At 46.2% G+C, this 27,494-nt stretch overlaps 3 protein-coding genes across 4 annotated transcripts; 1 reads left to right on the plus strand and 2 right to left on the minus strand.

The window, feature by feature from the left end:
* Positions 1–23,806, plus strand: LOC117141225 (dynein heavy chain 7, axonemal). Of its 2 annotated transcripts, XM_033304587.1 has the most exons (25): positions 1–536; positions 601–825; positions 2,409–2,571; positions 2,655–2,888; positions 2,949–4,528; positions 4,593–4,715; positions 5,001–5,154; positions 5,273–6,568; positions 6,628–7,074; positions 7,142–7,255; positions 7,322–8,835; positions 8,957–9,743; positions 9,821–10,003; positions 10,195–10,541; positions 10,606–11,445; positions 11,512–11,877; positions 14,813–15,100; positions 15,164–15,579; positions 15,636–15,814; positions 16,828–18,204; positions 18,323–18,331; positions 18,407–18,424; positions 18,507–18,879; positions 22,945–23,096; positions 23,157–23,806. In XM_033304587.1, the coding sequence occupies exons 1-25, from the start codon at positions 4–6 to the stop codon at positions 23,661–23,663; spliced, it is 12,225 nt and encodes a 4,074-aa protein (XP_033160478.1). In that variant the 5' UTR covers positions 1–3; the 3' UTR covers positions 23,664–23,806. The 2 variants fall into 2 exon arrangements, with proteins under 2 accessions (XP_033160478.1, XP_033160486.1); XM_033304595.1 differs by lacking the exons at positions 18,323–18,331; positions 18,407–18,424 and having other exon boundaries at positions 18,630–18,879.
* LOC117141240 lies at positions 19,055–22,830 on the minus strand. Its single transcript, XM_033304607.1, has 3 exons — positions 22,544–22,830; positions 22,223–22,460; positions 19,055–22,156 (listed from the first exon to the last, which is right to left on the minus strand). Exons 1-3 carry the CDS (start codon positions 22,734–22,736, stop codon positions 19,153–19,155), a joined length of 3,435 nt encoding a protein of 1,144 aa, XP_033160498.1. The 5' UTR covers positions 22,737–22,830; the 3' UTR covers positions 19,055–19,152.
* On the minus strand, positions 23,749–27,294 carry LOC117141248. The gene is made up of 4 exons (XM_033304619.1): positions 26,941–27,294; positions 26,767–26,874; positions 26,466–26,700; positions 23,749–26,407 (listed from the first exon to the last, which is right to left on the minus strand). Exons 1-4 carry the CDS (start codon positions 27,215–27,217, stop codon positions 23,908–23,910), a joined length of 3,120 nt encoding a protein of 1,039 aa, XP_033160510.1. The 5' UTR covers positions 27,218–27,294; the 3' UTR covers positions 23,749–23,907.
* Positions 27,295–27,494: the final 200 nt, after the last annotated feature.

Genomic DNA, 27,494 nt, shown 5'->3' on the forward strand with positions numbered 1-27,494 from the left:
AACATGCAGGGCAGACAGAATCCGAATCGGGAGTTCAGCATCCCCAGCTTCACGTCCATATGCGGCGGTCGCCGCCTATGCGAGAAGTCCAAGATGCTGTACACGCGACCCAAGCCGGATGTGCTGCAGAGCATCCTGCAGTCGAAGGCGAATCCGGAGTACAAGTCGCGTCGCCTGTGGTACGAACTGAACATGCCGGAGTGCGCCAGCTCCCTGCTGGACGGCAAGATGAAATCCGACCTGCCGGACAACATACTCTGCGCAAAGAAACAGCAGAAGAATCGCCAGAAGAAGCGGGAGAGCGGCGTGGCCAAGGCCAACTACATGACCATGCGACTGGAGCGGGAGCACTTCCGCCGCAAGCTGGTGGAGCTCATTCTGCACATGGACGACGACCAGGATCCCGAGCTGGCCGCCCAGTGCGCCGTGCCCTTTCCCGACCAGGAGGAGCGCGAAATACTGCGATACTACTACTACATCAAGCACGGCATTGACACCATTCACGTGTCGCCGTTGAGCAAGAAGATCCTCAAGAGGTGCGTGCCACTGATCACTTTCAAATATGCATCTGCTTTATTTCTAACCTCTTTCCGTTGGCAGGATAACCGATCTTGTGCCGCCGCTGCTCTACAAGTGGCAGACGGCACTCAATGAAAACATAGCCGAAGTCCGGGCGGACTACGTGTTCGCCATGAAGAAGGCCGTGGTGGACTTCGTCCTGCGGCACACGGTCCTCGATCGCCTGACCAAGGAGGGCGTGGGTGGCAAGTTCGACACCGCCGAGCGGCGGGAGGTGCAATCCATGACGAACTTTTGGCGCTATCGGTGAGTCTCTATTAAGCTAAAGTCAGATTCTATACAAGGTTTCAATTTTTATTCAAAAAATTGATGATTTAGGCAGAATATAGAAACATTTTTCAAATTTTTCGTTAGCTTTTTCTATGCAAAAAAAAAAGAAAAACTGCAATGCAGATGAAATTGAAACTTCTCTTAAGCTAAATGGATTTTGAGTAGCGTAATTGATATTGAAATGCATGCGTTGTTTGGTTCGACAAAGTTGAAAAACCCAATGCAAGCGAGGGGCGAATTTAAAGTTAGAAACTTCCCGGCGTGTGGGAAATTCAAATTTTTTAATTAAAATAAATTACACCCGCACCAAGTGCCAAGTAAATTGTGCGCATTGTAAAAAGGGAGGCAGGCAGGCAGGCAAAAAAATGGGTAAAAGAAAAAGTTGCCATAATTGAATGCGAGTGTTGTGTGTAACTTGCCTGTAACCGCCAGCATCGCATTTGGCGCAAAAAAGCGTGCAATTGACATGCAATTACGCCCAACCAAACTGGATCACGCCCCCACACACATATGGACTTTCATATTCACGGATGCCTTGGCTTTATTGCGGATTAAAAACGAAATGAATTGCCGCGAAATCTTATGAAAATAACTGACAAAGTTGCCTTGCGAAAGGCGTTGGGAAAATAAGGAAAATAACGCAAGTCGTGCGACATTATTAAAAGCTTCTTGCGATTGGGGGAAAACGCGAGAAATCGCTTTGCGGCGTGCCAAAAACTTTTTAACCGCACTTTTTCAACTACAATGCCGCGGAAATGGAAAAGTGGAAAAGGCTGTGTGGGAATGGAAGCTGCAGAAAGTTAAGTCCTCCTGTGTATTGGTTTGACATTTGATGAGCAACAGCGTCTCCAGCAGCTGGAGGAGATTCAGCGGGGCTCGACATAAATTGCAAAAAGGATATGCTTAAAAATGAATTGTACTTGTTTGTGGCAGCAACAAGGGGTTGGGCCATCATCAGCGATAGCTTCCTATGTCTATTGTGGAAACATCCAACAACTTGGGTTATCAGCTTGCCTGCTGGAAAGTTGAACAATGGACCCATTAGCGGGCATGATTGATCTCCAATTTATCACGGAAGTTATCACTTTATAGTATGATTAACTTAATTGGAATGAATACGTTCCTGTTCGCATTTTGAAAATGTTTTAGTTTAAGGGGGGCTTATTTCAATCTTCCTTCTTCATCCCGAAAACCAACTTTTTTTTGGTTCCAAACTGGGTCGAAGTACCATCGATGTACAGGTCCGCGTGAGGTTTGCTAATTTATTGCCTTCGAGCATTTGGCATCATTAAGAAGGGCCTTTGGATGCTTTTTGTGATTCTGGGATTCGGTGGTTGGGTGGCTGGGTGGTTGCCCGCTGGGTGCTCCTGTGGCTGGGCGGTTGCGGTTGCCTGCACTGTTTAATGGGCTGTGACGGAATAGCTGGAGTGAAAAGTTTCCCTTGGTCTCGAGATAATTTGCATAAAAAGACGGTACTATCTGTGGTCGCCATCGCCTCATCGCCTCATCTCCATCTTTATACCCACACCCATACCCATGGCATCCAATTTATCCCGCAGCTACGACGAGAACCGCAATGTCCTGATGAAGACGCTCTTTTGCATACATCGAAGTGTGGCCAGCATCTTGGAGCTGTGGAGCATGAAATATAAGGATAAGTCCCTCATCGACGGCAAGGAGTTGGCCAAAGTCGAGACCCCCTTTTCATTATTCACCTTTGTGGTAAGATGATTTTGTTGGGATTATCCAGTAATTCTCCGGTTATTAATATATTTTATATATCTGCGTATTTTACTCCTTATCAGTACCTGTGTGGTTCCCATATCGATAATGGCAAGACTCTGCTGGAGGAGAGCTGGTACGGTGAGATTCACTCCTCCTTGCTGAAGGCCAGCAAACGAGGACAGCTGCCGGACATTCGGCGTTTTACTCTGGTTAAACGATTCTTCAACTGCGTGGCCGCTTTGATGACTCAACAACTGGAGGACATATGCATCAGGAGTCTAAAGGAGTATGCCGACTTTATATGCGATTATGGGGTGAGAATTGTGAATGGTAAACACTAAGAAGTTAAATAATAATCGAAATATCTTTACTAGCACTCAAATCCCGGATTTGAGATTTCTGTAATGCTGGCCGACGAAGACACAATCCAGTTCAATCCCAGCTTCTCGAAAGTCCAGAGCGAACTTCTCCGTGTCATAGATTCGATCATGCTGAGCATACAAATGCTGCCCCGCATCGAGAGCAAGCTATACACCGATCTAGTCGTCTCGAAGAAGATCTTCCTCACACCCACAGTGCCCGAAAGCATTGTTCAGGAGACGAAGAACCGGATATGCGCCATGCTGGAGGAGCAGCGCATCGGTCCAGAGCTGCGACTGCAGGACTTTGATCCCTTCATTGATCTAATCAATGGAAGCGATGCAGAGCGGGTGGGCAACTTCATGGAAAGTGATGCCACCTTCGAACAGTATGCGGATATGGTGTACGAGTACAAGGAAAAGGAGGATCGCATTGCCAGGGAGGTGTGGGCGGTCATCCGGATGGGTTTCTACGAGTTTCACAGGGATAAGTTTATCACGCATCTGGAGAGCTTGTGCAGGCAGTTGCAGTTGGATTTGCTGGCTCGGATGGTGACCGATCAGCAGGCTAGGATCACTCGATTGGGCAAAGAGTACGATGCCATTGCCAAGAAGGCCCTAACTGTGCCCAAGGACACGGCCGAATTGATGCAACTGAAGGCCTATGTGGTCCATGCCGAAGAGAATCTAGTGCCCGAGATGGAGGCGAGATTGAAAGTGAATATGAGCGAGATTCTCTGGCTAATGGATCATACTTTGTACTCCCCCTTGGAGATCAAGAACAACAGTAACTCCTTCCAGTGGTACCTGAAGCTTCCGTCCATTTTCGAGCAACATCGCGCGATTATTGCCGAGAAGGTGATCGAGTACCAGGAGCTGCTCAAGAAACGCATCGAGCTCTTCCGCCGCGAACTGCAAAACTACTACGAACAAGTGCAAACCTACGACACGTGGGGCGACATCAAGCAGCTTTCTAGGTACAAGAAGCGGGCTGGGGTGCTGGATCAGAGACTAGTGCAGGCCATGGAAACGATTGATCAAATTAATGAAGAGGAGACGTCCTACGGCTGGGATCTATCCCAGTATCCCATGAGAAAGAAAGCCCATGACCAGCTGAAGCCGTATAAAACACTTTTCGATGCAGGACAGGACTTCATGGACAAGTGGGACCTGTGGATGCATTCTCAAGTGGGCTCCTTCGATCCCGATGAGATCGATGGCGATGTGTCCAACTTCTATCGCGTCATCCAGAAACTAGATAAGCAGATGGGCGATCATCCCATTACGATGCAGCTAATTCAGGATGTCAAGGCCCAAATCGAAGCCTTCCGCGAGCACATGCCCATAATAAATACGCTGGGCAATCCTGGCATGAAGGCACGTCATTGGGAGCTGGTCTCCGAGATTATTGGCTTCCCCATTAAAGTGTCGCCCGAACTGACGCTGGAGAAGATTATCGAGTACCAGCTGGACGAGTATGTGCCCAAGTTCGAGGCCATCTCGGAGAGCGCCACCAAGGAGAACAATTTGGAGAGGGCAATGGCCAAGATGGTCAACGAGTGGGAAGGTGTAGAGTTCTCCATTTCGCCATACAGGTGAGTAGCATTCACCTTTCCGTCAGGTGGGGAATACGGCCTATAATTGAAATGCCTCCCGCAGGGATTCCGGCACATTCAAGCTGGCTGCCGTGGATGACATCCAAATACTGCTGGACGATCAAATCATCAAGACGCAGACGATGAAGAGCTCACCCTACATCAAACCGTTCGAGGCGGACATTATGTAAGTGAATCGATTTGGTTAGTCATCCGAATGCTAGGCTTTGACGGGTTCCAGGAAAGTTTATATACTTTTTTTGTCCAATGCGTTTTCAGAACTGGTAGAGAGCAAAATTTGCCTTTCACTCATATTTGCTATTCCTCAAAAAACGACTTCAAATTCATTTTTTTACCATGTAGAGTAATAAGGATTCGTCTTGTTACGTATTTTTTCTTTACCTCTTTGTTGGGCTGTCAGTGTCAGCGGCAGACGAGCCACACGTCGCTAATCTTTGTTGTCCTTTTGCAGCAAGTGGGAGGCCAAGCTCATGCTGCTCCAGGAGATCCTGGACGAGTGGCTGCGCGTGCAGGCCACCTGGATGTATCTGGAGCCCATCTTCAGCAGTCCTGACATACAGCAGCAGATGCCAGAGGAGGGCCGGCGATTCAGTGCCGTGGATAAGGTGAGTTTGCCCAACTCACATCCTTTGACATTGCTTTAAAAGGGAAGGAGTGAATTTTAAATTTTGTTTTCGTTAGATTATAATATTTAAGCAATAATACCATCCCTTTATTTTACAGATTTGGAAAGAACTAATGAAGCAAGTGTCGCAGGATCCCAAAGTTATGGTTGTGGTGCAAATCGACAAGATGAATGACAAGCTGAAGAAGGCGTACAGTCTGCTGGAGGTCATCCAGAAGGGTCTGAACGCCTACCTGGAGAAGAAACGTCTCTACTTCCCAAGATTCTTCTTCCTCTCCAACGACGAACTGCTGGAGATCCTGTCGGAGACAAAGGATCCGACACGTGTGCAAATACACTTGAAGAAGTGTTTCGAAGGCATTGCCACGCTGAACTTCACCGAGGAGCTGGATGTGACTGCGATGAGATCTTCCGAGCGTGAGGAAGTCACTTTGGTGGACGTTATCTCGACCTCCAAGGCGCGCGGACAAGTGGAGAAGTGGCTGCTGGAGCTAGAGATCGATATGAAGAAGAGCGTTCACCACAAGGTGGCAGAAGCCTTCTACAGCTACTTGAAGATGTTGCGGCATGTTTGGGTGCTGACCTGGCCGGGCCAGTGCGTCCAGTCCATCTCGCTTACGTACTGGACTCTGGAAATCACGGAGTGTTTCGAGAGCGAGGAGCCTAAGGAGAATCTGGCCAAGTATCTGCAGAAATGCGTATTGCAGATCAACAAGATTGTGGATTTGGTGCGTGGCGACCTTAATACCCAGAATCGTATCACATTAGGCGCCCTGGTGGTGCTGGATGTCCATGCTCGTGACGTCCTGGCCGAAATTGTGGCTAATCAAGTGGAAGATCTGCAAGATTTCCAGTGGCTATGCCAATTGCGCTACTATTGGGAGGATAATAATCTGGACACGAGGATGATAAACTGCTCCTTGCCGTATGGCTATGAATACTTGGGAAACACCACGCGTCTGGTGGTTACTCCACTCACAGATCGTTGCTATCGTACCCTGTTCGCTGCCTTGAATCTGCATTTGGGTGGTGCTCCTGAAGGCCCTGCCGGCACGGGCAAAACGGAGACCACCAAGGATCTGGCCAAGGCTGTTGCCAAACAATGTGTGGTATTTAATTGTTCGGATGGTTTAGATTACCTCGCTTTGGGTAAGTTCTTTAAGGGATTGGCTTCTTGCGGTGCTTGGTCCTGCTTCGATGAGTTCAACCGAATCGATCTGGAGGTGCTCTCGGTGGTGGCACAGCAGATCCTGACCATTCAGCGTGGCATCAACTCGGGCAGCCCCACGTTGGTCTTCGAGGGCACTACTTTGACACTGGATCCTACTTGTGCTGTGTTCATTACCATGAATCCTGGTTACGCCGGACGCTCTGAGTTGCCTGATAACCTCAAGGTAAGACTTTAAATTTGAACTTATCACTTTTATATAAATAACATATTGTGGCACTCTAGGCACTCTTCCGTTCGGTTGCCATGATGGTGCCGGATTATGCCCTGATCTCGGAGATTGAGCTGTACTCTTATGGTTTCCTGACCGCCAAACCGCTGTCCGTTAAGATTGTGGCCACTTATCGCTTGTGTTCCGAGCAGTTGAGCACCCAGTGTCACTACGATTATGGCATGCGAGCCGTAAAGTCGGTGCTGAAAGCAGCCGGTGCCCTGAAACTTCGCTATCGGGATGAGAACGAGGATATCCTGGTTTTGCGCTCCATCAAGGATGTAAATTTGCCCAAGTTTCTTAACCAGGACATTCCACTGTTCCAGGGCATCACCTCTGATCTGTTTCCTGGAACAGTTCTGCCGGAAGCGGACTACGTACTGTTCAATAAATGTACACAGATGGCTTGTGACAGGCAAAATAAGCAGTGCACTCCATTTGTGCTGGAGAAGGTGCAACAGGTGAGTAGTTCCGTCCATTGGCTATACTTTAATGATCTAATATCTTATATCGGTGTTATCCCTTAAGTTGTATGAGATGATAGTAGTGCGGCATGGTCTTATGTTGGTGGGTTATCCATTTGGGGGCAAGACAACCACATATCGCGTCCTAGCGGAGGCCTTGGAGTGTATGGAGAAAACGGTTCGTTGGTACTTCACATTTGATTTGGAGAAATATTAACTTTATTAATTCCATTTCTGTCACAAGGATGGTTCCGAAAACAAAGCCATTTTCACGGTGATTAACCCAAAGGCCATTACAATGGGTCAGCTGTACGGGCAATTTGATGCAGTGTCCCACGAGTGGAGTGACGGAATCCTGGCGGTAAACTATCGTATCTTTGCTATATCAGATTCACCAGATCGCAAGTGGCTCATTTTCGATGGTCCAGTTGACGCGATTTGGATCGAGAACATGAATACCGTGCTGGATGACAATAAGAAATTGTGTCTGATGTCCGGTGAGATTATCCAGCTATCGAATACCACAAACTTGGTGTTTGAGCCCATGGACTTGGAGGTGGCCTCACCAGCTACGGTCTCTCGCTGTGGAATGATCTATCTGGAGCCCAGTTCGTTGGGCTGGGAGCCCTTGGTGGCCTCTTGGAAGAATACTCTTCCCGCTGCCTTCCACACGGTCAGCAAGCAACTGATATCGATGCTCATCTCTCGGTTTTGCCCAATTCTCTTGTTTATTCTGCGCAAAAGTCTAAAGGAAATTGCGCCCACCTCGGATGCTAATCTGATGGTCAGCTTAATGAACTTTTTTGAGTGCTTTATAGATGACTTTCGGGATGAGAAGTATGTGGCTAATGTTTCCGACTTGGATTTTCGAGCCCAAACGGAGGGAATATTCCTTTTCTCTTGTATTTGGTCGCTCGGCGGTTCATTGGATGCGGACAGCAGGGAGAAGTTCAATATAATATTTAGGGCATTGATGGAGAAGACATTCCCACAAAGTCTATACGACACGTATGGAGTACCCGAGGATCTTTATGTGGAGTCCTTGGCAAAGCCATTTATATTCCCAATTCCCAAACAAGGATCCGTGTTCGATTATAGGTACATAAAAGAGGGAAAAGGCAAATGGAAACCCTGGCAGGATGATGTTAACTCCGCTCCACCAATTCCTCGAGATATACCTGTCAATCAGATTATCATCCAGACCAACGAAAGTGTCCGCATCGGAGCTGTTTTAGATTTGCTTAATCGTCATGGAAAGCCCATTATGTTGGTGGGTCCAACCGGAACTGGCAAAAGTGTCTATGTGATCGATTATATGCTCAAGAAGATGGACTTATCCTTTTACAAACCCCTGCTGATCAGCTTTTCTGCCCAGACATCCGCTAATCAAACGCAGGACATCATCATGTCCAAGCTGGACAAGCGTCGCAAAGGCGTCTTTGGTCCACCTCTCAACAGCCGTTTTGTGATCTTCGTGGACGATGTGTCGATGCCGCTAAAGGAGAACTACGGAGCCCAGCCACCAATTGAACTCCTGCGAATGATGCTCGATCACATGATGTGGTACGATCGCAAGAACATCGTGCCCATGAAGCTAATCGACTTGCAGATGATCGTGGCTATGGGACCTCCATCGACCGGAAACACGGTGACACCTCGTTTCCAACGCTTCTTCAACGTGATATCCATTGATGATTTTAACAATGATATATTGAATACCATCTTCAGTAAGATTGTGCTGTGGCATCTGGACACGAGGTAAGATGGGTGTATGAACAACAATTGTCTGTCCGATAAATGAATTTCAAACTTCGGTCTCCGAAGTTCTCGTTTCAAAATATATCCTTTAATCCATTTTCCCTCAACTCAAACAACCCAGGGGCTTTTCCAAGGAGTTCGATCCTTGTATTGACGAGATCGTAGGCGCCACCCTGACCATATACAATGACGCCAAACTGAATCTGCTCCCCACACCGGCCAAATCCCACTATCTCTTCAATCTGCGCGACTTCTCGAGGGTGATACAGGGTGTCCTGCTGTCCGTTCCCGAGGCAACTGAAGATGTCAACTCCATGAGGCGACTGTGGGTGCACGAGGTGTTGAGGGTGTACGGGGATCGATTGGTTGAAGATGCCGATCGCACCTGGCTGTTTGAGAATATCTGCAGCACAGTGAAATCGTCCTTCAATACGGACCCCTCCCGCCTCTTCGGTCGTCTTGTGGAGAAGGACAAATCCCTGCAGGAGTCCGACTTCCGTCAGTTGATCTACTGTGACTTTACCAATCCCAAGGCGGACACCAAGAACTATGTGGAGGTGCAGGACCTGGAGGAGTTGCGCCGTGTGGTGGAGGCATATCTGGTGGAGTACAACAACATGTCGAAGAAGCCCATGAATCTGGTGCTTTTCCGTTTCGCCATCGAGCATTTGTCGCGCATATGCCGCATCATAAAGCAGCCGAGGAGTCATGCTCTACTCATCGGGGTTGGTGGCTCCGGGCGCCAGAGCTTGACTCGATTGGCTTCGCATATATGCGACTATGAGCTGTTCCAGGTGGAAATCACGCGATTGTATGGGCCGTACGAGTACCACGAGGACATCAAGGCGATCCTACGCAAAATTGGGGCATCCGAGATGCACGGCGTTTTCCTCTTTACGGACGTTCAGGTGGGGAACCGCAATTGGCAAATCCGACTGTGTCCTGGGCTTTCCTTGGTCTCGCTAACTCTTTTAGACTCTTGCAGATCAAAGACGAATCCTTCCTGGAGGACATTAGCAATCTACTGAACTCCGGTGAGGTGCCCAATCTCTTCACCAACGAGGAGAAGATCGAGGTGCAGGAGAAGATGGCCCAAATCGACAAGCAGAGAGATAAGGCCGTACAGACGGATGGCAGTCCAGTGGCCCTGTTTAACTTTTTTGTCACGGTGGGGTCCTCTGACAAAATCTACATAACCTTTCTATTCCACCCATTACTTATTTTATCAAAAATAAGTTATACTTTATTGGTGCAACAAAAACTAACATAATATTAAGTAGCTTGTTATATTCACTGCGCACTTCTTTCACATAGTGACTCACATTGACTAATAAGTTATCATTTTCCCTGCTAATACAGACTTGTAAGGATCAGCTACATATTGTATTGGCCATGTCCCCCATTGGAGATGCGTTGCGAAACCGCATACGAAAATTTCCCTCCATCGTCAATTGCTGTACTATTGATTGGTTCCAGTCCTGGCCGGAGGATGCACTTCTGGCCGTCTCGACACGCTTCCTAGCCAGCGAGGATCTCACCGCTCTGGAGCGTCGCACAGCCATTGACATGTGCATGGAATTCCATACGTCAACTCAGGAGCTATCCGCAAAGTTTTTCTCAAGGCTGCATCGGTACAACTACGTGACCCCCACTTCGTATCTGGAGTTGATCCAGACCTTTAAGGCACTGCTCGGCCAAAAGAGAAAGTGAGTGCGAATGTGGAGGAGGGGTTTTATCTTATATTATTCATAACATTTTTATTTACTTTAGCAACATTACAAATAATCGGAATCGATACTTGACCGGCATTTCCCAGCTAGACATTGCTGCCCAGCAAGTGGCTGTGATGCAGGAGCAACTGATCGCCTTGGAGCCCAAACTGAAGGAAGCCTCAGAGATCGTGGCTGAACAGGTGGCCAAGGTGACGGCCGATAGCAAGCTGGCGGAGGAGCAGCGGGAAATCGTGAAGCTCGATGAGAGCGCAGCCAAGGAGCAGGCGGCTGTAGCCCAAGAGATCAAGGATGAATGCGACGCCAAGCTGGGAGAAGCGCTGCCCATTCTGGAATCCGCTTTGGCCGCTTTAAATACTCTAACCACAGCGGATATTGCGGTGGTCAAGACCATGAAGAGTCCACCAATTGGTGTAAGGATTGTCATGGAGGCGGTTTGCATCCTAAAGGACGTGAAGCCCGATAAGGTGCCGAATCCAAGTGGCTTGGGCACCGTGGAGGATTACTGGGGTCCCTCGAAGCGTGTTCTCAGCGACATGAAGTTCCTGGACAGTCTGCTCAATTTCGACAAGGATAACATTCCGGTCGAAGTGATGAAGAAGTTGTCGCAACGCATACTCAGCAATGAGGCCTTCGATCCCGATAAGATTAAGAGCGCGTCCACGGCTTGCGAAGGTCTGTGCCGTTGGGTTATTGCGCTGACCAAGTACGATGTGGTGGCCAAGATTGTGGCGCCCAAGAAATTGGCTTTGGCCGAGGCCGAGGCCACCTATAATGCGGCCATGAAGACGCTCAACGAAAAACTGGCCATGTTGGCCAAAGTGGAGGCCAACCTGGCCGCCATCCAGAAGATTCTCGACGAGCAGCTGCGGCAATATGGGTGAGTCTAACATGGATTTAGTTATGCTAGTTATGTGTAAGCCCCTGGTTAACCTACTCCTTGTAGCATTTTGCTGGCGGAGCACGAGGCTTGCACCAAAAAGCTCCAGCGCGCACAGGAGCTCATCTCTGGCTTGGGTGGCGAAAGGACCCGATGGTCTGAGACGGCCAAAATGCTGCAGGCCAGCTTTAAGAGCGTAACCGGCGACGTTCTCATCTCATCTGGCGTGGTTTCCTATCTGGGACCCTTCACCATCGACTTTCGGGTGAATCAGATTCGCAAGTGGGTGACCAAGTGCCTTAATTTCGGCGTAACGTGCACACCTGATTTCCAATTGGCCGTCGTCCTCGGCGAACCTGTCGAAATACGATTCTGGAACATATGCGGTCTGCCGACGGATGCGTTCTCCATCGAGAGTGCGATTATGATGAAGTGAGTATACAAATTTTTATAATTTAAATTTAAAGCTTTTTATTTGCACTCATCAATCACAAGGCTTAACTTTCAAGGTGAGCTTGGTTTTAGGATATATATTTAGCTAAATTTGTATCCAAGTGCCACTTTAACCACAAGCTATGGCAACAGCTGGCAGGGGCCCCTTGGAAAATCCCCCGTGCCCGTCAGCGACACGGAAGTTCCGAGTCCACGAACGGCTTCTGTGTTTCTTTTTCGTTTTCTAATTACAAAACATGAAACGTTAGAATTCACGCGTATTAGGAAAATTAAAGATACGCCTCGTGCGGACGCGGGTGGAGGATGTGAGAACGGCACCGGATGCTGCACGGGACCGCGAACTGGAACGGAATCGGGTGTGGGGGAGAGATTCGGGAGTGGAGGATTCGGGAATGGGTATGAAAACAGTAGCTGGGGGTAGGTGTTTAGGTGGAAAAGGGGGAGGGATGCATGCGCGCATTAAGCAGCGTACCCGCATGTGGCTAAAAGGACTCGTTGCCAGGACACGCCATCTCGGTGGTGGTGGCTGCTGTGCCAGCCAAAGGTACAAAGGGCACAATAAACCGAGATGGAATGCACTGCAAAACACGAAGCATTTAAGTACTAGATGCGTATTTATTTTCATTTTATTACATTAGGGCAAAAACTTAACTTTTATAATTTGTAGCTTTAATTATCTTTTATAATGGCTTTATTTAGTACTTATTTTTATTTCCAAAATCTGGTTTTTAATAGTTTTTTTCTCCGTGTACAGCGGAGAGGGGGCAGGGAGGCTGGCAGGCAGAATTTTCATGTTTGATGCGTGTATTACGCATCTGGTGGGTTTCTCGGAGGTCAGGGAACGGGCCACATGCCACTCCACGACGCTCCATGCCACTCCAAGTCGATTTAATAAAGGAAATTCCCGGCCGCTATCCACGAAAGTGTTCAAAGTAATTTGGAGCATGCCCGAAAATACCTGAGGGTCCCTGGGTCCCTTTCTCGAAGGGAGTGGCATATGCGGGCAGTAAGGAGGGTAACTCCAGCATTCAGCATCCAGAATCTGGAATCTAGAATCGCCCTGTATAAGCAATTGATTAATGTGCGCCCAGAGCGGATTAGGTTTAATTTCTATACAGCCGGAGGGGTAGCTACGATGCTTTCAACGATTGCACATCCTTGGGGATTTGCTCTCTAAGTTTCTGGGCCTTTGTCTATCCGTCTGTCTATATAGACGAATTTGTATTTGCACTTGGCAAATATCCGGAGAGCCACCCTGCTGGCTGGAATATCCTGTTGTCCTTACTATTAACATTCATTTGCCTAATATTTCGGGTGACACGTAGCACATATGGTGACCTCCATACTCCATACTCGCTCCTTTCCAGCATCGTAAAATGCGATGGCGCTGTGGATATTGGGTATCAGGTGTATCAGGCATGTTTTCCATTTTGGCCAGCGGGTTTTTAGGATGCTGTGAAACTTGAGGGCCGTGCCTTTGATTAAATAATGTTAATTTGAAAAAGGCAAAACCATTTGTAGAACGTCCATTTTGAGCCCCTTTGGGGGTTTGAATTTTAAGTAGTGGCAAGGAGTTGGGGGCGGTCAGGTTTTACGTTAAATAGTTGCAAATAAGATGAATCGAATTGAGCTTAATAATAAGTGGTTTCAGCCTGAAAACGAATGAATATAAGACCATATAAACGATTCAGTTGATCTCTAAAAGATTTGCGCTTTTCATTTTGTCACCAACTATCTATCCAAATCCCCAAACTCAATTCACCAGACTCTCAACCGGCTTACAATGCAAGTTGTGTTGCATTTTTAACAGTTTTCCAACTATTTGCCGGGAAATTTTCGCTTTTATTTTGGGACAGAAACTTGTATCTGTTCCAATCCCAGCTCTTTATTCCTCCCCGGCGATGCGCTTTGAACTTTAACCGGGTATTCACATGGACTACCACCGACTACCACCGAGTTCCCAGACTCCATGGCGTTTCTATTGTATTCCGTGTCCTGGCTGGCACATCGCACAGGGTTTTCGCGTGGAATGCGGCTTTTATTTTTGCTTTTGGATTTTTGGATACATGTGCCGACTGTGGCGACGGCGCAGGCATATTGGTCTTTTGTTTTTCCATCAAATATTTTTCATTCATCAAGTTTTCAATTTACAAAAATGTTCATTCATTCGCACGAGCAATTTGTATTCGGTGTGAATTTGTCATGTGTTGGCTGCTCCTGCTGCAACTTTTTCCTGTTTTTCCCGCTTCTTCTCTATTTTTCCTTGTGTCCCGATTTCCACTTCCATGTATTTTTCCACTCTGGCTGTGAGTTATCGCATCAGTTAAATATATATGTATGTAACCGGCACACCCAACAGCCGCAATCGAAGTATACATAAATGTATATTTATGAAACAGGGGCTTAGTCAGCGAAATTTATGCACTTTATATGAAACCCTTATTGAAATCTTTAGAGCTAGAAGGTGAATTCCTCCATTCAACAATATTATTTTGCATTTTAGCATTTTGGCTTAAATAACATTTTCCTTAGAAGTGGAAAAGAGGAGATCCCTTTTGCCAGGGACTCTGCCCAAAGTCCTTTTGTGATATAGTTCTGTTTGTGGCTTAACGTTTGCATGATGTATTGGCATGATTGAAGCCAGAGGTTTTGCTCCCATTTCAAACCCACAAAGCGCATATATACTACCGAGTAATGCGTGCAGAAAATATATATGCATATTTCTTTAGCATTATTTACGCTTATGAATTATTGACGTAAATATTGAATGTGTATTTCTGCGGTATTTTATTTTTTTAATATTCCAACTCCAACTAACTGATGAGCTTGTTGCGGTGGCCCGTTGCTGACAAATTGTTTGCTTTGTGTCGCTTAAAGTTCGAATGATAAGCAAGTTTATTGAAATGATTTGCAGAAACGCTCGACGTTGGCCCCTGATGATTGACCCACAAGGACAGGCCAACAAATGGATTAAGAACTATGAGAAGAACAACAAACTCTGCGTGATTCGGCTCAATCAAGCGGATTACACGCGTGTCATGGAGAATGCCATACAGTTTGGTCTGCCCGTGCTCTTGGAAAACATTGGCGAGGAATTGGATCCCGTCTTGGAGTCGGTGCTCCAAAAGACGCTTTTCAAGCAGGGCGGAGCGCTCTGCATAAAACTGGGCGACTCTGTTATTGAGTATAATCATAGCTTTAGGTCAGTACCATTCTTAGTTGAAAGAAATTGAGAATTTTACCCGAGTAAATTGCCTTGTTACAGATTCTACATGACAACTAAACTGAGAAATCCACACTATCTGCCCGAGGTGGCCGTTAAGGTTACCCTGCTGAACTTTATGATCACCACTCAGGGATTACAGGATCAATTGTTGGGCATCACGGTGGCCAGGGAACGACCTGATTTGGAGGCGGAGAAAAACAACCTCATAGTCCAGGGTGCCGATAACAAACGGATGCTGAAGGAGACTGAAGACCAGATTCTGGAAGTGCTCTCATCGGCTGAGAATATTCTGGAGGACGAGACTGCCGTTCAGATTCTGAGCTCAGCCAAGGCATTGGCGAATGATATTAGTGAGAAGCAGGTCATCACAGAGGCCACCGAAAAGCAGATCGATATAGCACGATTGAGTTACGTGCCTATAGCCGAGCACTCAACTATATTGTTCTTTACTATAGGTGAGACATTTTATTTATTTATTTATTTTATATATTTCAACCATATTTTTTCACAGTGGAACTGGCCAACATCGATCCCATGTACCAGTACAGTCTGGTTTGGTTCGTCAACCTGTACATGTCATCCATCGATAATACGGAGAAAGTGGACGACATAGCGGCGCGCCTGTTGGATCTGCGAAATCACTTCACCTACAGCCTCTATGTCAACATTTGTCGCAGTCTCTTCGAGCGTGTGAGTGCCCATTGGATTAACGCAATTATCGGCAAACGAAGGTCCGATTATTCATCCGCTGTCCAGTTACCTGGACCTTTAGCCTCGTTAGTTCCGTAATTGCGCATAATCTGATAATGTGACATTTGAAGCGTGGTCCTTTGCGTTTCATTTGCTTTGTGGCTGAGCATCCTGCTCAGCTTGACTTGGCTTGACTTGACTGCTTTTAAATAATATTTAAGCATTACTGCTCCACAACTACACGGTACTGAGATGCCACTTGAGCGGACAATGCAGTTGAAGTAGTTGTCGTAGCTGAAAACTGAGTGGTTACTGTGTATAGCCTTCATAAAATTTTCAGGGAAAAATATTTAAACATATGAACATATACATATTTATGAATAATTATCACTATCAAATTGAATCGAGTGGGAATTTTGTCTAGTGATATTACCAGTTTTCAATGTGTGTACGTTTCTTTTCGATTCGTTTAAGGCCACTGTGCAGCTGCTTGAATAATGTTATTACATTGCTGGTGCAATCAAAGGATGTGCCTAGCCAAAGGAAGCTAGGGCAAAGGGAAATAGTAATCCAAACAAGTTCTAGCTAGCTTTATGCTGTTTTCAGTCAATTATGCCATGGCCTTTGCCCGCCCCTTAGCCTTTGCCCTCGCCTCCTGTGGCGAACCTTCCATCAGGTAACCTTTGATCCCCAGCTTTTAATTTTCTTGCGCACAAAATAAAAACCAAGTGAATTGCCATCGCAGCAGCTTGGTCCCGGAAATGCTTTGATTTTGGCGGGCAACCTTTCCGTGTAACCGATTTAATGTGAAATTGAGCCTCTAAGCCCTGACCCTGAAAGATCCCAATCACATTACAACGCTTTTTGTCCCTTACCCAATTATACATTCAGAGAAAACTATTAGTACTTCTGACTTCCTTGAAATTCCATTCCTTTCAATAGAAATATTATTAGTTAGTTATTATTAAAATAATAATTTCCGAGTGTAACGAAATGTTTTCCACTTTGAACAGGATAAGCTGCTGTTTTCGCTCATATTGAACATCAACATGATGAAGCACGACAATCGGATTGACAATGCCGAATGGATGTTTCTGCTGACTGGAGGCGTTGGCTTGGAGAATCCGTATAAGAATCCAACCACCTGGCTGGGCGTCCAGAATTGGGATGAGCTCTGTCGCCTGACCAATTTGGCCAATTTTAAGGGCCTACGCGAGGACTTCAATGACAATTCGGCTCAGTGGAAACCATTCTTTGATTCGAAGTCGCCGCAGGATAATAAGGACATACCAAAGTCCTGGGAGAACCGAGTGAGCGTATTTCAGAAACTTTTGCTACTCCGCGTCTTTCGGCCGGATAAGCTGGTTCCGGCTGTGTTAAATTTTGTAAGTGGAGAACTGGGTGAGCGATTTGTGGACCCGCCTCAGTTCGATTTGATGGCTTCGTTTGCTGACTCCCATTGCTGTGTGCCCTTGATATTTATATTGACCCCTGGCTCGGATCCGACGGCCACACTTCTAAAGTTCGCCGAGGATCAGGGCTTCGGCACGAACCGATTGTTCTCGCTGTCCTTGGGTCAGGGTCAGGGTCCCATTGCCATGAAGATGATAGACGAAGGCGTCAAAATGGGTAATTGGGTGGTGTTGCAAAATTGCCATCTGGCAGCTAGTTTCATGCCCTTGCTGGAGAAGATCTGCGAGAACCTCTTGCCAGATGCAACGCATCCAGACTTCAGGCTGTGGCTCACCTCTTATCCGGCGGATCATTTTCCGGTTGTGGTCCTGCAGAATGGCATTAAGATGACCAATGAACCGCCAAAGGGCTTGCGATCCAACATTCTGCGCTCGATGATTAGTGATCCGATCAGCGATCCGGAGTGGTATGAGTCCTGCACACAGCCAAGGATCTTCAAGCAGCTGATCTACTCGCTGTGCTTCTTCCATGCGGTTATTCAGGAGAGGAGATACTTTGGACCGATCGGCTGGAACATTCCCTACGAGTTTAACGAAACTGATCTCAGGATATCCCTGATGCAACTGAGGATGTTCCTCAACCAATACGAGACTGTTAACTATGATGCGTTGCGATATTTGACGGGCGAGTGCAATTACGGAGGACGAGTTACGGATGACTGGGATCGACGCACTCTGAAAACCATTCTAGATAAGTTTTATTGTCCCGCTGTTATAGATTTAGAGACACCTTACTATCTGGATGAAACGGGTCTGTACTATGTGCCGGTGTTCAAGGAGGTGGACTTGTATCTAAACTTCACGAGAGACCTGCCACAGATCTCGGCTCCTGCCATTTTCGGATTCCATGCCAACGCGGACATCATGAAGGACCAAAAGGAGACAGACATGTTACTATCGCACACTCTGCTCACGCAGGTGAGTACAACAATTTTGGTGGTGGAGAAAAAGAATTTTGGCTTGTGTAGAGTTTTGCAAATTGTTATTCTGAATGTTGAATATTCTTGCTTTGTATTTGCCTGCTTCGCTTTAAAAGGAACGTTGGGTAAGTCATTTTAGAGTTGTCTTAAACGAAATACATAGAATAATCGGTACGCTTTTGTTGTTAAACTTTGCCCAGGACCTCTATGATCGACGCGTAAGTGCTGGCTAGTCCTAAATGCTTTAACATTTCGAACAGCTACTTTAATATCCTCTTGTTTTGACACGCTGCGCTTTAGAAATTGGAGAAAAAACAAAGGGTCTATGTAGAAACGCTTAGTAGACGCTTTCCAGAAAACCTTTCCCTACCCACTTATCCCACCTGTCCTCCCTTCCTTGCCCTCTACCAAATGTCCTTGAAGGATACTAGTGCCTCCTCAGATGAAAGTGGTGGTTCCAAGGCACTAACCCCCGAAGAGGTTGTCACAAATGTGGCAACCGATATTCTGGACAAGTTGCCAAAGCTATTCGACCGAGATGCGGCCCTGCTCAAGTATCCCACTCTCTACCACCAAAGCATGAACACGGTGCTCGTCCAGGAGATGGTGCGCTTTAATGTCCTGCTGAACACGATCCGAACCAGCCTTATCACGCTGCGAAAGGGAATCAAGGGTAAGTAAGATACCCTTGCAGATACCTTAATGATTTTTAAAAGCCATTTTCTATCGATATGCCAAAAATATATAATAGGTATCTGATAGTCGAGGAACTCGACTATAGCGTTTTCTTGTTTTTATTTTCTTAAACACTTTGCTACCTATCCATTTCACATAATCATTATACAATTACACCGAAATAAATCGAAATATACATTTATTTTCCCAATTTGTTTATTACATGGTTCACTTCTAGGATTCTCTTTTTAGCAGCACATATGTTTAGTTTTTATTCAGATTCTGGTACAATATTATCTACGTTCTCCGCGGTTTTGTCATTAACTGGCGTATGGTCCTTGGCCAAGGAGCCAATATACCTTTCCTCAACTTCATATTGATCGGTTATTGTTTTATTCCTAGGCCTCTTAGAAGAATGCGATCCTTTCTCAGATTTCATCGGTTCGACTGTTGAATTTCTGACCCCCGAAGAACGTACGGGTGGGATAAAGGAATCCGGTTCTGGCCAGAGCAGAATTTCGGATTCCGGTTCGTCATCGAGATCCGGTCCGAGTTCGGCATCAAGTCCGGCATCTGGTGTCTTTATGGGCTCAAGATTGAACTCGACTACCGAGCGCATTTCCTTTTCTTGGTCTAAACCGTTTGTGGTGTTTGTATCGTTGGTTATTATACTACTAGTACCCAAGGAAATGGGTATCACATTCTCCGAAGCTAATTCAGTAACGGGCTTTAATTCAACTAGAGTGGAGTCTCTAGTTTTCGCATCACCAGGAGGTGGGTTGGTTAAGCTATCTAATTTTAATGGAGATGAATCCAATTGTTTCGAATGGTCTTCTTCCGACTGCTTATCTTGCGATTCAGATGCTGTTGAAATCCTCGTCCTTAATTCCATTGTCGACAGAATTTTATGAAATGATGCCCTCGGCGAGTCAACATCAGTCGCTGTAATTTCAGAAAGCTCTGGAGCTGGCAATTCAAATTTGTCTTCCTTGTCATTTTCTATCGGTAGGTTTGATACATCCATGTTCGAATTTTTTTCTTGCTCATTGGGAAGCATTACTCTGTAGCCCCTGCCCACAAAGGATCCCAATTTTGAGGCATGCGAAACATCAAGAGTGCTCCTAAGACTGAACAAATCACTTGGTGTGGCCGTTGGCAGAGGCATAGGATTGAATATTTGAGATCTTAGAAATATATCGCTGACAGATGCCATTTCACCCGCCAGGGGATTATCAAAGTTTTGTAAATTTCTTGTGATATTGTCTTCTTTGCGTTTTCTTAATATGTTCAACAACTGTTTTTTTTCAAATTCTGATCCTGGCTGTGAGGTAGCATTTTCCATATGAAAGTCTTCCATCTCGCGTATATTGTCCGTATATTGGATGTAATTGTGAGAGACAGTGTGGCAGAGTTCGATTAATTGTGAGGGCCTCACGGCTGGAGGATTTTCCAACTTGTCAAATATGTTTGCGAACACGTCGTCAAATAGATCGTTATAGTTTTCGTGAACAACACGCTCATTTTCTTGAAGCCAACGATCGCCGGGAACTGCCTGTCGGATGAGCTTTCTTATGATGGCATGAGCTTCGCGCCAGGAAGTTTTTTGTGGCGTTTCACTTTCGCTGTCAGTGGACATCAGACACAAATCGTTGTCGATTAGGCGATCTATAAGATCGCTCGTTAAAGTGCCTCCTATATCAAACGGGTCTAGTTCATTCCACACCTTGGGGAAAATCACATCCTCCAATACGTACTGGGCGATCAGGGATTTCTCGTAGCGCTGCAGAGCATCGTTCATATTTGGTGAAATCATGTCATTCAGCATCATTCGCAGTGGCACATAGGTGAGGGGGTTCTGGATCAGCTTGAAGCTCTCTAGCCATCGCAATATATCCGCATCGATCTTCTTGGCCAATTCACTCACTGTCTCGCCAGCAAGGCCATCGGCCATACCGTACATATCAGTGCTCAGAATGTTGGCGAAATACTTATTGGAGATCTCATTGTTGACCACATTGCAATGTTGGAACAGCTCCTCGTACAACAATCTCAATTCGTTCTCCTTCTGCCGCAGGCCAGCTTCGGCGGCCTCGCGTCTCCAGCGCTCCTTTTGGGCCATAATCGAGAAGAAGTGTAGCCTTCGCAGCTCCGAGAGACGAGTCATCTCCTCCGAGAGGAACTGCATCACCCATCCCACGTAGGTGCCCTCATAAATGTTCAACATGTGCTCCATTTCTTCGCGCTTCCTGTCGTTCTTCAAATGCAATAGCGTGGTCTCTGAGATTTTGTTCAACCCCGGCTTCGAGTGTGGTAAAAAGGATCCGAAAGGTCGGGATTTGCGATTTTCCTCATTAGAACCGGACCTTTCGTACAGGTCAGTTAGATAGGCCAGGGTCATTTGGGATGCCGCTCTACCCAATTCGGGTTTTCTTCGCCTTACTAGACATTTTGGTTCTTCTCTCTCCGCATTGGCCTGTGTTCTTAGGCCCTTCAGACATTCGAAGAGCTTTTGTAGATTGTCTTCCTTGCAGAAGTTCCGCTCGTACTCCTTGTCATACTTTTTGGGTTTTGACCAATCCTTAAGCTTTCTAAACGGACACTTGAAGTCGGTATTGTTGATGCGCTTCTCTAAGTCATCGATTCTCATATCGAAGGCTTTCTGTGCTGTTTTTGACACAAAGTTGCGACGCGCCGGATCAACGCCGTATCTTGAAAGCGGAGCGTAGAACTCGGAGCAGGGAGATCCCAACGCGTACATGGGTCTTTGTTTCTCCCATCTTCGCGGATTCTTCGTTAGTTGGAACTCCAGTCGACGCATTCCCCGTTGGAACTCGATCTCGTTCTTTCGCAGACCCGCCTGACGTCGCTGCTCGATTCGCTCGCATGCGGTTTCGATTCGTGTCTTTGAGGCGGCGTGTATCTCCTTCTCCCGCTTGTCAAACATTTTAATCACGATCTGCAGACGCATCATCTGGCACTCTTGAATGTCCTCCTCACGCTGTATCCACTGCTCCCACTCAATGGCTTCCAAAATCTCCTTGAGCTCGGTTTTTATGGCCACTTTCCTGGCGTCTTGAAGTAGGTTTTTGAAGTGAACCTTTAGGGCATCACTAAAGGCCCATCGTTTCCTGGCGCGTTCCAGAATCTCAACTTCATGGAGTCCTGGTCGATTGGCTACTGGGAATATAGATGGCAAGGAAAACAGTTCCAAGGTTTCAACGCTGTTTGCTTCAAAAATCTCCGGCAAATAAGCCATTGTCTGCGCAGAGGATTCCCTAACAAATACGTTTAATCATAATAAATTATATATTAGTTATAAATTTAATTGTCTTGCAGTTTACCTGTAAAGCGTTTGCGTGATTTTATTCTTAAACGGTCGTGCGTCCTTGTTCTTGGCAAAGAAATCACATTTGTGCCTTAAATCCTTTTTCGTCACTACCCTGGGACTCATCTTGACCTCATGGGTGTTCACTGCAGTATCTTGTTCGGTTAGAAATCGATATCCCGGAGCTTTGAACTGACACTCGCTGTCGGTGCGAGGCAATTTTCCAGCAGTGCGCTGTGCTGGGTCATTCTCACCTGGAAAATGGAACATAAAATTATTGAAAGTAATACTTGCTTTATACCTTTTTAAGAAATACTTATTTTTTAACACTATTTACCTCCTGTAATTCGCAGATCGAACGAGCTGTTGATCAGACAAGATGATAGGCCACGTTCAGTCAGATTTTTAGATTTGGAAGTGCTCTTTTTCCGCTTGATATTGTCCTCGTTTTGTCTCGGTGATTGTAACCTGTCCTCCTGAAGAACCCTAAACTTAACCTGCCTATCGAGTCGTGTATTGTGTTTGGACATTGTGTTTTTTTTTGGTTTTTATATTTTGTATAAGTGTAGTTTTTATGTGGGTTTTTATGAGTATTGTGTCAGCAAATGGGTTTCATATTTAATTAATTTTGAATTATAATTTTAATGGGCTACTAAGTTAACTTATTCATATTTAGTATTAGTATGAACGTTTATTATATTTTTGTGTATTATTAAAAAATTAACTTTTCACCAACAGGTTTGGTTGTAATGTCTCCCGCTGTTGAGGCCGTTTACAAGTCCGTCCTGATTGCCAAAATACCTGCGATGTGGGCTGGAAAATCGTACCCAAGTCTAAAGCCACTGGGCAGTTATGTGAGCGATTTTTTGCGCCGCCTTGAGTTTCTGCAGGTGAGTTACATGGAAATTATGCAGCGATACAAAATTATATGTTTTTAACTTGTATTGTAGCACTGGTATGATCATGGAGCTCCTGCCACCTTTTGGCTATCTGGATTTTTTTTCACTCAGGCCTTTTTAACGGGTGCCCAGCAGAACTACGCGCGAAAGTATGTCATATCCATAGATCTTTTGGCCTTCGACTACGAAGTGCTCACGGTGGAAGAGACGCAAAGGCAGGGATTATCGGGCCCCGAGGATGGTGTCTTTGTGTATGGCATATTCCTAGAGGGAGCACGATGGGATCGCACTGGAAAGTATCTAGCCGAGTCCCGGCCAAGGGAACTGTTTGATACGATGCCATTGATTTGGCTGAAACCGCTCAAGCGCGTCGATCTACCCGAGCGTCATAACTATCTGTGTCCCATGTACAAGACTGCCGAACGTCGCGGAGTATTGTCCACCACTGGTCATAGTACCAACTTTGTGGTGGCCATGTTGCTACTCTGCAATCCGAATACTCCAGTCTCGCACTGGATTATTCGCGGCACGGCTTTGTTGTGCCAGCTGAGTTTCTAGGGATTGTACATTTATTCGATTGAACTACATATATTTTTTAAGGTCTGCTTGAGGCTCATTAAGTAAGAAATATTTTGAAGAGGTGTCACTTGAAAATCAGTTCCGCAAAAACATGCGAGCTAAATAAATATATTTTACCACTATTATTATTTCGTATTATTTTCAATAATAATTTTTTTTTTGTATGTATGAAAGTAACGAAAAGCTCCGTTGCCCAGGAAATTGAAAGATGGAATTTGAAAATTTATCTGAATTTAAAGACCTGCGATTCTTTGGTGGAGTAAACCACGACCTCTTCCCCCACATCGGTATGCTCTTCCTCAAATTCCTCGCCAATTATGGGTTCTAGGTCATCAGACTCCCCTGCGTATTTTTCAGATACATTCTCTTGTTCTGGTTCTGCCTCCTCCACTTTTTCCTGGTCTACGTCAATGGGTTCTTTTTCCTGCTCGAAATTGTCCGATCTAACTTCTTCGTCTCTACTTTCAAAGGCCTCCTCTTCCGCTGAAGGCGTACGCTGGATTAACGAAGAACCCCGCAGATCTTTTAGATTATGGTCGTACTCGGCAATATCAACAGTACTAATGATGGAATATAATTCAGGCTCTGGCACCGGAGATGCACTGTTTAGGAATTCCGCGTTTTGGAGCACTTCGTTTTTGATATAGTCGTCAAATAATTCGTATTCATTTGCAGACATCTTCACTTTCTCCCCAGTTCTCTCCAACTTTTTGGTTATCTTATCCTCTTTAATTTTTTTAATGAGAGATAGGAATTGCATTCGTAGAATATTAGTATTCTCCAATGACTCCGATTGAGACGACTCCATCTTTTCCACAGGCACTCTACTTGGAATCTCGTGAGCGAAGAAGGCAAACGATTTACTTGCACAAAGGTGCAGAAGATCCGTGCCCCGAACTGGTTCTGGATTTTCGATGCCAAACAGGATATTGGCAAACACCTCGTCGAAGAGGCTGCTAAAGGTTTCGCTGACAATCCTCTCGTTTTCCTCCTTCCAGCGTCTACCCGGAACGGCTTGGCGAATGAGCTTTCGTATGATGGCATGGGACTCTGTCCAGGAGGTTCCATGTCCAGACTCGCTTTCGCTGTCCGATGAGAACAAAAACAGATCGTTGTCAATAAGGCGATCGATCAGATCACTGGTCAAAGTGCTGGCAATATCGAATGGCTCGAGTTCCTGCCACATATTGTAGAAGATCACGTCCTCTACAATGTACTGGACAATCAGGGATGTCTCGTAGCGCCGTAGCGTAGCGCCCATATCCGGCGAGACCATGTCCTGCAGCATGAGGCGCAGTGGTGTGAAATTGAGTGGATTCTGGATCAGTTTGAAGGACTCCAGCCACCGCTCTATGTCCGCATCAATTTGCTTAGCTAGCTCGGTAATAGTTTCGGCCGTCTCCTCCTCCACCATGTTGCCCACATCGGTGGTCAATATGGTGTCGGCATATTTCTCAGCAATCTCACTGTGTACTGAATTCGTAAACTGGAACATCTCCTCGTAGAGCATCCTCATGCAGTTCTCCTTCTGCCTTAATCCCGCTTCCGCTGCCTCACGGCGCCAGCGTTCCTTTTGGGCCAGAATGCAGAAGAAGTGCAGCTTGCGCTGCTCCTTCAATCGTTGCATTTCGTCCGCCAGGAACTGCATGATGGTGCCAACATAACTGCCTTCGTATGAGCATATGAGTGTCTCCAAACACTCGCGCCTAATGACAGAGCCCCTCACAACCTTCTCAGCCCTTGGTGGGGCCATTTTTTTGATGGTCTTGGTGCTACGCAATCCCTCGGAAAGTTCCACATAGCGTGATTTGCGAGCTTGCCAATTGTAGTTGCGATATGAATCGGAACTGGAACTAGATGTTCGATGCTCAATTCGCAATCGTGTTTTCAGGCACTGCGGTGGCTCCTTTGCCATGTCTGCCTGCGTTCTCAGTGTCTTCAAGGACTCGTACAGCCTCTGGAGATTGCCATCATTGCAGAAGTTGCGCTCATACTCTCTATCGTACTCCTTCGGCTTGGACCACTCCTTCAGTTTGCTGAAGGGGCACTGCACATTGCGCATGTTCACCCGCTTTTCCAGTTCATCGATCCTCATGTCGAATGCTTTGCGTCCAGTGTTGGATTCGAAGCATCTTCGGGCTGGGTCAACACCATGCCTTATCAGTGGGCCGTAGAACTCGGAGCACGGTGATCCAAGAGCCTGCATGGGACTCTGTTTCTCCCACTTTCGAGCGGTTTTGGCCAACTGAATGTTGTTGCGTCGCATTCCACGCTGATACTCAATTTCATTCTTGCGCAGACCATCCTGCCGCCGCTTTTCTATTTGCTGTACGGACTTTTCAATTCGAGCCTTGGAGGCGTTGTGCATTGCCTTCTCTCTTTTGTCAAACATCTTGATCACGATCTCCAGTCGCATCATCTGGCACTGCTGTATGTCCTCCTCGCGCTGTATCCACTGCTCCCATTCGAAGGCTTCCAGAACCTCCTTGTACTGCGTTTTGATAGACAGCTCCCTTGCCTCACAAAGAAGATGTTTAAAGTTATCCTCCAGGGCCTTGCTGAATTTCCATCGTCTACGGGCCCGCTCCAGAAACTCCACTTCATGCAATCCCGGTGGCTTGTCGCCTGGCAGCAACTTGGCCAGAGTATAAAGCTCCAGACTTTCCGACTTGTCGTTGTTCAGTATTTCAGGTAAAAAGGCCAACGTCTGCGCAGATGATTCCCTAAATACGACAAGTTGATGTTAGATGGGTTCAGTGATCATTCCATTCTTTGTGCTACCTATAGAGGGTTTGTGTGGCCTCATCCTTGAATGGTCGATTTTCCACATATTTCGGAAAGAAGTCGCACTTGTTCTTCAACTCCTTTCTTAGAGGCTTCGCGTTCAGCTTGACTTCCTGGGTGGTAAAATCTGAATGGGGTTTCTGCAGAAAAAAGATTCCGGGCTCGTTGAACTTGCACTCGCTGTCGGTTCGGGGTAATTTGCCAACATCTCGCTCCGCTGGATTATTGGTACCTGGACATTTTTTAAATATAATCGTATTTACTAATAAAAAGATAATCTTATTCAGGATAAACCCACCAGCCGATAATCGTGAATCTTGGCATTTTGTGCATGACGACTTCAAATGGCATTTGCTGTCTGTTCGATGGAGTTTTTCCGCCGTATTCTCTGTTGGGTTGTTGGCTCCTGGAAAAACGAAAGACCAATTTTTGAAGCCTAATAAACCACCACTTTATATCCGGGTGTACCTACCGCTGGCTAATCGGGTATCCGAGGACCTGGTGATCAAGCAGGACGTTAGGCCCTGACCAATATTCTGCTCGCTATCCTTGTTTCTGGTCGACTCCCCAACACTCCGCTGTTTGCCATGGTTAAATGTGACACGTTTTTTTTGCTTTAAAGTGTCCTCTTTTTTAACCGTAAGTGGCTTTAGTACTGTCGTCGAACTAATGGGCATGAGCTCCCTGTTTTCGCGTATGAACTGTAGTATTCTTTCCCTGCGCAATCGTTTTTCCTTTGCCGAGGGCATTTTTACCTTATATTGTGTTTGAATACCTCTTTAATATCTTTTTGTATATTTTTTTTTGGTGTTCCTAGGGTTTTTGTAAGAAGAGTGCTTAGTTTTTCAGTTATATAAGTAGCTTGCTATGTTAACTTTGCAACTAACCAGCTTGCTCTATTGGATTGTGGGTAAGTCGGTCATCGGGAGCAAATATTATTCGCCAGGCAACCAATTTGCTGCTAGGGAGCCACTTTGTTTGTTGGCCAATCGATAGGCGGCTCATAAGAACTAGTTGCAAAATCGG

Source organism: Drosophila mauritiana, chromosome 2L, assembly GCF_004382145.1.
Source record: "Drosophila mauritiana strain mau12 chromosome 2L, ASM438214v1, whole genome shotgun sequence".
NCBI classification, from domain to species: Eukaryota; Metazoa; Arthropoda; class Insecta; order Diptera; family Drosophilidae; genus Drosophila; species Drosophila mauritiana.

What these genes read in the sequence shown, in the direction of transcription:
- LOC117141240 (XM_033304607.1), bottom strand. Translation starts at nt 22,736, where the DNA reads ATGTCCAAACACAATACACGACTCGATAGGCAGGTTAAGTTTAGGGTT. An exon ending in CGATCTGCGAATTACAGGAG is followed by an intron (nt 22,461 to 22,543) that starts GTAAATAGTGTT and finishes TCCATTTTCCAG; the next exon opens with GTGAGAATGACCCAGCACAG. An exon ending in ATCACGCAAACGCTTTACAG is followed by an intron (nt 22,157 to 22,222) that starts GTAAACTGCAAG and finishes CGTATTTGTTAG; the next exon opens with GGAATCCTCTGCGCAGACAA.
- LOC117141225 (XM_033304587.1), top strand. Translation starts at nt 4, where the DNA reads ATGCAGGGCAGACAGAATCCGAATCGGGAGTTCAGCATCCCCAGCTTC. An exon ending in GATTCAGTGCCGTGGATAAG is followed by an intron (nt 5,155 to 5,272) that starts GTGAGTTTGCCC and finishes TTTATTTTACAG; the next exon opens with ATTTGGAAAGAACTAATGAA. An exon ending in GAGAGTGCGATTATGATGAA is followed by an intron (nt 11,878 to 14,812) that starts GTGAGTATACAA and finishes AATGATTTGCAG; the next exon opens with AAACGCTCGACGTTGGCCCC.
- LOC117141248 (XM_033304619.1), bottom strand. Translation starts at nt 27,217, where the DNA reads ATGCCCTCGGCAAAGGAAAAACGATTGCGCAGGGAAAGAATACTACAG. An exon ending in AGATTCACGATTATCGGCTG is followed by an intron (nt 26,701 to 26,766) that starts GTGGGTTTATCC and finishes AAAAATGTCCAG; the next exon opens with GTACCAATAATCCAGCGGAG. An exon ending in GCCACACAAACCCTCTATAG is followed by an intron (nt 26,408 to 26,465) that starts GTAGCACAAAGA and finishes TGTCGTATTTAG; the next exon opens with GGAATCATCTGCGCAGACGT.